Source organism: Leuciscus leuciscus, assembly GCF_965113295.1.
Source record: "Leuciscus leuciscus genome assembly, chromosome: 18".
NCBI classification, from domain to species: Eukaryota; Metazoa; Chordata; class Actinopteri; order Cypriniformes; family Leuciscidae; genus Leuciscus; species Leuciscus leuciscus.
The window spans coordinates 22,874,703-22,886,689 of NC_138742.1; the positions used below are offsets into that span (position 1 = coordinate 22,874,703).

General features: G+C 38.9%; 1 protein-coding gene across 1 annotated transcript; it reads right to left on the minus strand.

Annotated features, from left to right (window-relative positions):
* Positions 1-4,079: 4,079 nt before the first annotated feature.
* Positions 4,080-9,099, minus strand: krt8 (keratin 8). Its single transcript, XM_082145149.1, has 9 exons — positions 8,605-9,099; positions 7,002-7,210; positions 6,310-6,370; positions 6,115-6,210; positions 5,852-6,016; positions 5,623-5,748; positions 5,292-5,512; positions 5,131-5,174; positions 4,080-4,944 (listed from the first exon to the last, which is right to left on the minus strand). The coding sequence occupies exons 1-9, from the start codon at positions 8,992-8,994 to the stop codon at positions 4,649-4,651; spliced, it is 1,608 nt and encodes a 535-aa protein (XP_082001275.1). The 5' UTR covers positions 8,995-9,099; the 3' UTR covers positions 4,080-4,648.
* Positions 9,100-11,987: the final 2,888 nt, after the last annotated feature.

Genomic DNA, 11,987 nt, shown 5'->3' on the forward strand with positions numbered 1-11,987 from the left:
GGCACTATGCAAAATAAACATAGGCTGACATAAATCCCCAAATAAAATGATATATTAAACATGCGGCATGCCCAGTCCTTTGACTGTTATTTCATAAGTAAGGTTACATAAGGGCTTCATATGAATTATATATCAAGCAAAACATTAAATGAAGCAAAATGCTTGGGCCTATATCTTATAGTTCCTTACTTAAACTTAATAATAATAATAATAATGACAGTGATACTCTATTTAAATGATTATTGAACTAGTTTGAGCAGTGACACTAAAAATGTTTAGATGCTTTTAAAAGTGAAAAAACAATAAAAGCCTATATTTAATGAATAATACCAACAACTGCAACCAGGCGCATTACTGGATTTAGCCAAGGCCTACTGTTAACACGGATGCGACAAAACATGAAACTATGCAGTGCCTGTAACAGGACAGCAGTATGGTGGGTGCTATTCATCCTTGTGATCACCAGATGGCCTCAAAAGATTTGAGTAATGGACCCCTTTACCAAACTGTTGAAAGGAAAGCTTCTGTGATTCTTAAACTTAGTTTCACGGTCAGCAAACATCAGCAGAATTACTAACTTTATTTGATGATAGTGCACTCAAGTGCTATGCATTATAAGAATAAAGGAATGAGTGAGCCATATCGAACACAAGAATAAGTTCGACTACGAGAGTAGGGCTATTTATTATTTGATGAATCGACTCTTTTTGTTCCCACATACCAAACGAATGAGAATCACGTCTTTATCATTTGGTTGGGCAAGGGTGATAATATATAAGGTTTTGGGTCTTCTTAATTTCTTTTATAAATTAAAGTCACATGCATTAGCTCTTTCTTTTGAAGACCCGCTAAGCAAATTGCATATCCACAGGCTACTGATTCCATGATAAATTATAATTCATATAGGGCCTACTCATGATAAGATAGTAGATCTGTAGTAATAATTATAAAATTAGTTTATGTGATTAATATTTTATTGATTTCTTGCATGAATAAGCTATTGTTTGTTTGATATTTTTAGTGGTATTTTTGGTATTATCCACCACTGCTATCAAAAAATAAAATGTATAAAAAAAAACGTTTTGTTTTTTTTACACTATTTGGAAAAAATATCACATTTATTGTGGTTTTAATGTAGTAGCAGAATCTTTGAAAGATTCAATTTTAAACAATTCATTTATTTTTTAGGCAATTTTTAACCAAAATGCAGGCCTGTCTAATTTTCTGGAATTAGTGACTAACTATTTGAGTTAGGCAGCACAAAGTCAAATTATCATGCATGAGTTAGGGCCGTTCACACAAAGAAGGACAACTATAAAGATAACTATAATGATAACTATATTTGCGTCCACACCAACAAACGATAACAGTCTGTTTTGTCCAATGTCATTGAACATGGTTTTGCTGTTCTTGTAGCATTTACACGGCTTTACCAGCAGATGTCCTCAGCATGCTATGTTCTGAGTCAAGCTAGTGTAGATCTAATATATATGCTGCGTTCCAGTCCAAAATTACCATGCCCTTCACTCGCTAACTTCCCTCCGTCTCGTTCACTCGGATGTGCGTCATTGCTTACGTTGCACGAGTGCCCACTACAGGCGGAAACGGCAATGGGCTGATTTGGAACGTCCTAAGCCCTTGATCACTTAGATTATTTATTTATTTATTTATTTATTCTTTCCTTTAAGAATTTGTTTAGTGCCGCATCTAGGTGTATTTGGGTGGTTTTAAATTAAAAAAATATATAATTAATATATCATAGAGTTGTTTGTGGAGGTGCATGGTGATTAGACGAGATCAGGGGTGACGTCACAATCGTGTTGCATTGTGGGACATATAGGTGCCTGAAGTGTACATATGAAGTAGACTCGCTCCCTCTGTCAAAATCGAGGGAACCAGGGTCTGTCCATATAAACTTCCCTCGTCCACTTGAACACACTTCAAAATGGCGGCAGGGATCCCCCCGAGGGGAAGTGCTTAGGGAAGTTTGCAAGTGCGTGTCTAAAATTGGAGTGGAACGCAACAATAATCAAAAGAATTAACTTCTCTGCAATGTCGTCTGCCATTTTAAATGCGCAAGCACTTAAAGGGTTAGTTCACCCAAAAATGAAAATTCTGTCAGTAATTACTCACCCTCATGTTGTTCCAACCCCGTAAAACTTTTGTTCATCTTCGGAACACAAATTAAGATATTTTTTATTAAATCATAGGCTTCTCTGTAATTGAAACTTTCAGGCCCACACTGAAACCTCGGTGTTGGCCTCTGACGCGAGTTCACGAGAGCGCCACGACGCATGTGCGAGAACTGAGAAGATTCTGATGGATCCTGTCAGTGTTTTATCGTTCAACAGCTGAACAAAAATCGTTCTGAAAGTGATCCCAACGATATCGTTTCTCTGTGCCGTTATTGTTATAGCTGTGGTGTGAACTCTGCCATCCTTTAATACTGAGAAAGATTTTTAGAACTATATCTTTAGTTATCGTCCTTGGTGTGAACGGGCCTTAAAGGGGTCATAGACTGGATTATTTTATTATTTTATGTTTCCTGGGGTGCCCTTATAATGTTAGTATGATTTTAACATCAACATTTTTCATAATTTATAAATAAAAGGCATTTTTCCAAGCCTGATTTTAGCCTCTATTTGAACGCTCTGTTTTAAGGGGCCTGTCTGCTGTGAGACTTCAGTGTAAACTCCCACTGCTGTGATTGGCTGACATGTTTGCATATGAAATAGTTAGTATTACATGTGGAACTCTCTCTAAAACTTTTACTACGTTTATAGCCTACTATTACAGCTATCGAGATTAAGGAATTGTGAAAAGATTTGATCATAATGATCTATTCCCATCACATGAAAGGTTGCAGTGATGAGCATTGAGCAGATGACAGACAGTCTGTTGATCGCGTATGAAATTACACCTCTGGCTTTCACCAAATAACAATGCAAACACGATGTAATATATTAAGAGCTTCGTTGTACTGTACATTGTAACAGCGTCATGATTTTGTGATGATTGATTTCAACGAGTTTTGGCAAGTGTCCAGATAAACTCGCCCTGTTTGATTGACAGCTTGGGCAATTGGAAATGGAGCGTTCTTTCTTTATATAATTTAATCACAATTTAAATACGATTATTTTCATCCTACTAAGAGAAACGACATGAAGTTGATTGTCGCTGGCTTGATTTACTGATGCATAAACTTGAGAGATAATCTGTCTGAACTTGAATAATTACATCAGAAATCACTGATCATAGATCAGGCATTAGAATAAACATGACTACTAACATGTTTGTGGCGTTGCTGGCAGATCCTGTCGTTTGCTGGCCTTGGTTTCAATAAAAGCAGTTTTTGGAATAGCAAGAAAGTTTTGAGTTTTGAAACTTACTGGGTATTTTTTTTTTATAGTATAACAAACTCTTAACTGTCAAAGGATCAAGGAACATTTGAATTCTCATTCATGACCCCTTTAAGGGGTTGGTAGAAAATGCTGCACTAAATTAAAAATAGCAATGTTGTCTAGGGCTTCCCAAACTAGTTGTCAACTAAACCCTATGTGGTTAAAATTACTAACCTTTCAATAGATATAATTAATAACACATCTTGTATAAGATGACATTAAAATATTGTATTTAGCTTGTTTTTACACATTTTATGTTGTTATGCATTTCAGTTTAATTTTGCATGTGCATATCTCAATCTCACGAGCGCCATGCAGCTCTATCATGAACCTCTAGGGGTCGCAAACCCTGAGAAACAATTTTGTTTCTTTTGAAACAAGAACATGTGTAAAAAATGTATCAGTCGACATGTCATCCAGCAGAAATAAAATTTCACTAATTAAAGCTGTTGTAAAAATAATTAATAAATAAATCAGAATACCACACAAACCTTTTTAGAATAGTTTTAACTTTGTGTTAGTGTTATTTGAGAAAGATGATTATATGTCCAAATGGTGTAATTACAACATCTGCCAGGGCTAGCTGGACCATTCTAAGCATCCAAACCGAACCCTTAGTTCTGACATGTCTTTGCAGGGTGTGACCGGTTAATACACACACACAAAAATACATTAAAACAAGTTTTAGGTAAACACTTTATTTTTGGTAGCAAAAACAGCACCTCGGAAAACAGGATACACAATGGGCGGCAACTTTCTTATTTGCCAGAGAACAATGAAATGACAGTCTCTACTAAATAGGCAAACCACATGGATCTACCACTAACATGCTAGTAATTTAGCACAAACGCAAATGTATCCCTTCATAGTTAATGTGAAAATCAATTACTTAGCATGTTGAACAATGTCAGCTAAATGGCTAGTTCATGTTAGTGGCACATCAAGGATTGTCCAGCCTACAGATGCGGCCATGTTGTGCAAGGTAAGACTTGAAGACATAATTGCTGTGCAGTGGCCTGAGGGCGTGAGTTTTCAGTGATGTGGATTAAGGCACGTCAAGAGCAGTGAGATTATTTGGTCCCTCTGTAATTCTTTGGCCAGAGTGAATGGTTTATTGCTTTACAACCTGGTTTATGACTGCATTCCTGTCTAGCGCCTTGGACCGCAGTCATAATGGTTGAGAGGGAAGGTCAGGAATGCATAAGAGGCGTGAGATTTAGAGGACAGAATTGGGGAAGGGGACTCGCTCAATCTTGGACGACCTCAGAGGACTCAGACACGACTTTGCCATCCTTGGTCTCGATCATCTTGATCACAACACTCTTCTTGGTCTGAGAGATGCTCTCGCCGTAGCCGCTACCAGAGCTGTAGCCGCCACCAGAGCTGTAGCCGCCACCAGAGCTGTAGCCACCACCAGAGCTGTATCCGGCACCAGAGCTGTAGCCGCTACCGTATCCGCCGGATCCGAAACCACTGGAATAACCGCTAGAATAGTTGCTGAAGCCGCTGCTTGCACTTTCCATGGGATAACCGCCATAGCTCGCTATCGGGAGAGAAACGTGAAGAAGTTAGATGAGGGTCTTCTGCATTTCATATAGTTATAAGAATTGTCATGTGAAGAAGGAATTGTGAAAAGGCCAGCATTAAATATCCATGATACAAGGGCATACCAGAACCCCATGCTGGGCTTTTCAACACACAGTTCTCTTTGATAAAGAGTCAAACTTACTGCTCTGTTTTGAGATATTGATTGACTGGATTCCACTTGCCAGCCTGTTGGAAAAGAGTGAACAAGAAATAATGAAAATCTCACACAGAATTAGAAATCTGAATTTGATCTCAAAAATAGATTATTAGGTCTTAGAGCAAGCATGCATTTGAATAACTCACCTGTCCTCTTCTCCTTCCAGGAGTTTCCTGTAGGTGGCGATTTCAATGTCCAGGGCGAGTTTGACATTCATCAGGTCCTGATATTCCCTGATCTGGCGTGCCATGTCCTGCTTGGCTCTCTGCAGGGCCTCCTCCAGGTCCTTAACGCGAGCCTTGGCGTCTCTCACAGCCAACTCGCCACGTTCCTCCGCCTCTGCGATCTGGTTCTCCAGATTGGCACGCTATTGAAATGAGAAATATTTGTGCTCAGTTGTACTCATAATGTCCGTTACCTTACAAAACAAGATTAATATTAAAATATTTGACATTTTGTGTTCATGTAGTTGCATACCTGTCCTTTCACGGAATCGATCTCGGACTGCAGTCTCTGAATCATGCGGTTAAGATCAGCGATCTCTGTCTTTGTTGACCTAAGGTCGTCACCGTATTTGGTTGCAGATGACTGCATCTCCTCGTACTGAGAAAAAGAACATATGATTATGTGAGATACATTTAATGAACTTCAATAGCAACTAAAACCAGACTTTACAGTTTGGATGATGTCTCAAAAGATAACATACCTTGCTCTTGTACCACATCTCAGCCTCAGCCCGGCTTCGGTTTGCGATGTCTTCGTACTGAGCGCGGACCTCAGCGACAATGGAGTCCATGTCAAGATTCCTGCTGTTGTCCATCTCCACAACCACTGAGGTGTCCTTAATCTGAGACTGCAGCTCACGGATCTCCTACAAGTCCACAATGAGAGAAAGTAACGTTATTAATCTGTGTTTTGCCATTTACAAGTGAAAGGTACAGCTGATGGGAAACTCTAGTTGTAATTTACCTCCTCGAAGATCTGCCTGAGGAAGTTGATCTCATCAGTGAGGCTTTCCAGTTTGGCCTCCAGCTCAACCTTATTCATGTAGGCCTCGTCAACATCCTACAAAAAAGCAATCATAATTTAATAATCATTTAAGTTAAAGTTAGTGTTCATGAGTATTAAAACTTGTTTGAACTGCATAACAGACAATGTACGAACCTTCTTGATGAGCACAAACTCGTTCTCACACTCTGTGCGTTTGTTGATCTCATCCTCATATCTGAAGAGAGGTGAAGAAAATGACATTGGTTAAACACATTGTACTTGAACGTTTTGAATTGTTTATAAAGTTTTGTACACTAGGAGGCAGCAGTGCTCCATATTTCTTTAGTGAGAAACGCTTAACTTGTCAGGTTTTTCTGGATTCAGTTCGGTGTTTCCCTTGGGTCTTAGCATTAATCGGCCCATCAGATTTGTCTAGAGATCCATGAAAAGTGCTACGTAGATGTTTGTTCAGTAGCAGTAATCTATCTGAATCATGCTGACGCCCATTTAATTGCAGTACAGACTGTTTTTTTTAAATGGGATATTAGGTATATTATTGAAATGCCTACAATTTGACTCAAAAAGGTTAAACAATGGGCAAGTATACTAGGGAGGGACTGGATATACTATGCAGTACTATGCAGTATCAGTTGCATAAACCATGTTGAATCATGAATTGAGTTTATTCCCATCAGACCTTTAAAACATGTTTTCCCTTTATTTGAATTCATGGAGCCTCATTTATTCTGGGAACACTTAAGTGCACCACAAAAACCTGCTTTGATGATACTTGGGCGCTGTCCATCCCCCAGACCAAACGTCCAGCCAAACTGAAATGGGGCTTTTTTGAAAGCCATTGTACGTACTTGTTTTTGAAGTCCTCAACGAGACCTTGCATGTTGTGAAGGTCAGCCTCCAGCTTCATCTTGTCATTGCCAAGGCTGTCGAGTTGTCTGCGCAGGTTGTTGATGTAGGCCTCGAACATGGCGTCGATGTTGGAGCGCGTGGCTGTCTGGTTGTTAAGAAGGCTCCATTTTGTCTCCAGCATCTTGTTCTGTTGCTCCAGGAAACGTACCTACATTGGCAGGATGAGAATAGAGGTTTTGTCTCAATCAAGGCACAAATGAAAACCATACTTGGAAGTAAGCACAGCTTCAGAGAGCAGAGAGTCAGTTTTGGAATCATGGTTCTGTGCCAGCTCACAGAAGTGCAACCATATGCCATCATATTGCTTGTGGTTCAGTGATCTTCACAAAGGAAAGCACTGTTTTCCTTAAATAACGAGAGATGCATGTGTTTTCAGTTTGTAATGCTTTTTTCCCTTGGAAACTGTGACGCATATTCCAGTAGGACATCAAGAAGGACTACAGCCTATCCTGTAGAATGTACTTTTTGGACATTGAGATTTAATCTACATAGTTAATATTTAAGGGGCAGCATAAAGAGCAGTTCAGATCTGCTGGAGACCCTTAAAAGGGTGTGTAGATGGCGAGCAAAGAGCAATTCAATGAAAAGACTTTAACAGCTTGAGGTGAACATTGTACACACAACTAGGTTACAGTAAAGGTGTCACTGAGACAGCTGACATTACCAATCAACTGTCTTATTCAAAACATCAGTGTTTTAATCAAATAATGTAATGCAAAGCAGACTATTTTAGTTGTGCCCTTCGCACAAAGACTTAAAGGCTTAAAAGTGTTGTAGATTATTTCCTCTTCTCATTGTTACGTAACATTTCTAGCGCTATCAAGAACATGACCCTGGCTCTTCAAATTAAATATTAACTATCATGGTATGCGACTCTCTTTTCTTATATTTGATTAAATACATATTTTGTTTGCAAAAGTGGCTGCCTTACATTTTTAAGTACAATCAACTTGGAAGTTTAAGTCATTTGAACTGAAATTACATTAATCTGACTTTAAAAAATCTTGTATAACTTATAAAAAAAAGTTGAAAATTGCTTAACTTATTTAGATGAGTTAAAGCATTTTAAAAACATTTGTTGTCATAACTTATTGATCATATATCTTTTTTTTACATTGCAATACATTATCATTTGTAATAATTAAACTATGTTAATATGTATAACAAGTTTCATGTCCTGCAGGACGTCCTTATTTGGGTGTGGACTCTCCACAAGGGTTAAAGAAGAGCCTCAGGGCATCTCATTCAAATGAAAAACCATCACACTCTGACCATGAACACACCCTTTTCTCAACTTTCCATAAGTCTAATTTCTTCCCCTTTGATAAGAATGTATCCAACCCCACATATATTTTCTATGCCACATTAGATTAAATAGAGACATTTTTTGCAGGAACATACACTCAGTTTCATCCCCTTTTGACATTTTTCTGGCCATTTTCTGTGAGTTATTATAACCTTTAGTTTGACTCGTGCTCTAAAACCTCATATCTGGGAACTCTTTGACTAGTAAAAGTACAAAGAAAGAAACTTTAAACCCACCTTATCAATGAAGGAAGCGAACCGGTTGTTGAGGGTCTTGATTTGCTCTTTCTCCTGGTTGCGGACAATCTGGATGTTGGGGTCGATCTCCAGGTTCAGAGGTGCCAGGAGGCTCTTGTTGACGGTGACTGCTTGAATGGGTGCCATGGAGCCAGAACCCATACCCATTCCCATTCCCATGCCAAGACCATAGGCTGAAGAGCTGCTTATGAAGCCACCACCTCCCATTCCAGCTCCCATGCCACGATTGGCACCTCCATAGGAGCTGCGCACACTGTAGCTCTGTCGGCTGGCGCTGGGGCCAGAGTAAGACATGCTGCTGAAGCTGCGTGGGACAGATCCAGAGGAAGAAGACTTCACAGAGTAGCTAGTTTTCTTGGTGAATGACATCCTGCTGATGTGTTTTCTGTCTTGTACTGGTAGAGAATGAGCTGGAGCGAAAGCAGCAGATGTGAGCCTTGTCTGCTGTGCTGGAGAAACTCGAGCAGATAGAGAGAGCAGCCGGCTCTGCCTCCCACTATATGGGCTGCTGAGTGGGAGGGGCCAAACTGGCTCAGACTGGCCAGTCACTAGCAGGTGGGTGTGTGCTGAAATTCAATACTCGTATGCCTACATTCCTAGTCTATCCAGTAAATGGATGTTGTGGTAATTCAATATGACTAAAAACAGATATTTTCTGAGAATATTAAGGGCTTAAAAAATGTAATTGCTGCTTTTTCTTTGGATAATTCTGGATAATATGTATTATTTGTTTTGTAAAAGAATGGGTCACTTTAATAAAAGCCAAAATACAGAGTGTAAATGCACAATAATATGTCAATAATATTAAGCATTAGTATTGAAGTGCTTTAATGCAGCACCAGCATCTACAAGGCAGTGTGTCGCACTTAAATAGCTTGCATCTATGGATTTGCCTATACAAATAAGACATCTGGAAGGCTTAAAATTTCACTGTAGTCCTGTGACAGCTGACATGTTTTATCTCTCAGCACTGGAAGCTGTACAAAGTGGAGAATGTGGCATCCAGCTGTGCTTTAGCATTACCTACAGCATTTATATACCTTATAGACTTGAAGTACCAACATGAAATGGAAATATTGCAATTTGAACATAAACATGAAAAAGTTGATGGTGGAAATAAATGTTACACACTGTAATTCTTGACAACCATAATTACAAGCAAACCTAGTTGAAACTGTCTCACATCACGGAGGCCACCAACAGTTTCTCAGTTTGAGAAAGGCAATTATCGTCAGGTTTTAAAATCCACCCCCTAAGGTCCTGAAGCCGCCTGGAATCCAGAGATCTCCTAAAGTCAACCAGGTTTATGCTCATGCTGCGTTTATGGTTGAAATCAGAGACACCCCACTACACCTAAAACACACACGCAAATACAACTTGTTCATTGATCACTCCCTCAGGCTTTTTTTTTCTTCTTTTTTTTTTTAAAACATGGCTTAAAGTTTAGGAAGTTCTACATTGAGCTTGTGTTTTGGCAAGTACTGTGCTATTTTATGATACTAGGGAAGCCATACGATAAGGCTGGGCATTTACAAGTTTTAGTTTATGTGGGTTTAAAATGCCCGTTTCTGTGTAAAGCTAAAGATTTGCACTGTACCTTTGCAGTTATGTATGACTTTTTCTCTTATGTCTTGCCTTCGTTTTAGCCATTGGATATTCAAAAGCTTCTACATGACCACACCAAAGCACTGAATTCTCTAAGCATTACAGTTTCTGCTTAAACTAACTAGATCTGCCTTGACCTGGTCCTCCAGCACAGTCCTTTCCATTGACCACACGGATTTCATCACCAGGTGTTTCTATGGTTGGGTCATCAGGCGTGGCATGTGCTGTTACATTTAAAAGGCCTCATATTGAAGTCAATAATGCTAATTAAGTCAGATAACAACTTCAACCTCCTGAGCGGTATCTGTTGATAAGGAATGACCTACTGTGTTGCACGTGTCAATTTTTTTCTTTTTGAGTGACTAAAATCTTGGCACCTTAAACAATGTCTGCTGTCTTTCATTACTGGATTATACTAAATACTAGAGCATGTAGAAAAGTTACTGATTTAATAGTCAGTATCTTGAGATCCCCTTTACTTTCATCTTCTTCACTGGTTTTCAGTCACGGAGTCATGATATCTGTAGGCGCTGGCCTTTCCTAAGACTACAGAATCCCGGCTATTGTTTTTTGAGAGGAACCAGGGAAAACCTGATCAGGCTCACTTTTTCCATGCAGACATAATACAGCCTTCTTTTCAGACACGCTCCGATAATAATTGTGCACCACACCATATCCAAGCAATCAACAAGAAGACCTTTATTTATTATTATCGAAATAGCCGACTGAAAATAGCAGTCTAATCAATTTTGACTGTAGTCATTTGTGCTTTTTTAAAGTGGTTTATTTACGTTTCTTAACTATGACAGCCCTGCAGGAAGCCTTCATCTGAAACTGTGATATGTCTGTAAGACAGTGCATGTGCCTATGACTCACTCTCACTGCCCAGAGAGTGAAAATGCGCTTTAGAATTACAACAATTTCTCTCTGTAATGCACAACGTGATACATCTTTTGACTTCAACTCTGCTGAATTAAAGCAATGTGGACCATAGCTAGTAGTTAGTACTGGAATGTTTTCTAACATTCTCCAAAACAGGTAAAAAAAAAACAGGTGTGTCTGTTCTGTTTTTTACTCTCCCAGGACATTTAGTTGCCATTCCCTGTATCTTATCTCATAATCAACATGAAAAAAAAAACCTAGCTCAAAGTTATGACTCTGCAAGTCTCTGCCCTGATGATTGATTAATTATAAGATTCCTCTGTTTATGCTGTAACTGTGACAGAAGAAAACTGATTTAATGTCACATAGTGATCATGCCGATCCTTCCTCTTGACTCTTTTGTACAACTAATGGGGACATCTTGCCCAACTTTTTCATGCTGGGAGTGAATAAGAAATGAAGCTTTTAATTTCATAATGAACATTCTTTCTGCACAGCTTAGATGAATTAAGAGTCGGTTATGAATTATCCCAAATGAGGGTTTCATCATAGATTGCAACCTGATATTCCTCATGTACATGTGTATAAAATCTAATTGAATCACTCTAATTTGAGGCTTGATTATATCTGATCACATCAAGTGTCTGATACTGTCAGAATCAGCTGAGCTGTGAATGAAGGTGGCCTTTTGACCGACACTTCACACCCCAGCAGAGAACAATTAATACAGTGTGAACTTTGTATTGTGAGAAACAGATATTTTTTTCCTTTGAAGGTTCAGGTTTCAATGTTGCTTAAAATGCTTTCTTATGCGTTGCTTCACTGAATGGTTTCATCCGTTCAGCACATACTTTGTTTCGATTATCTTTTGAAAT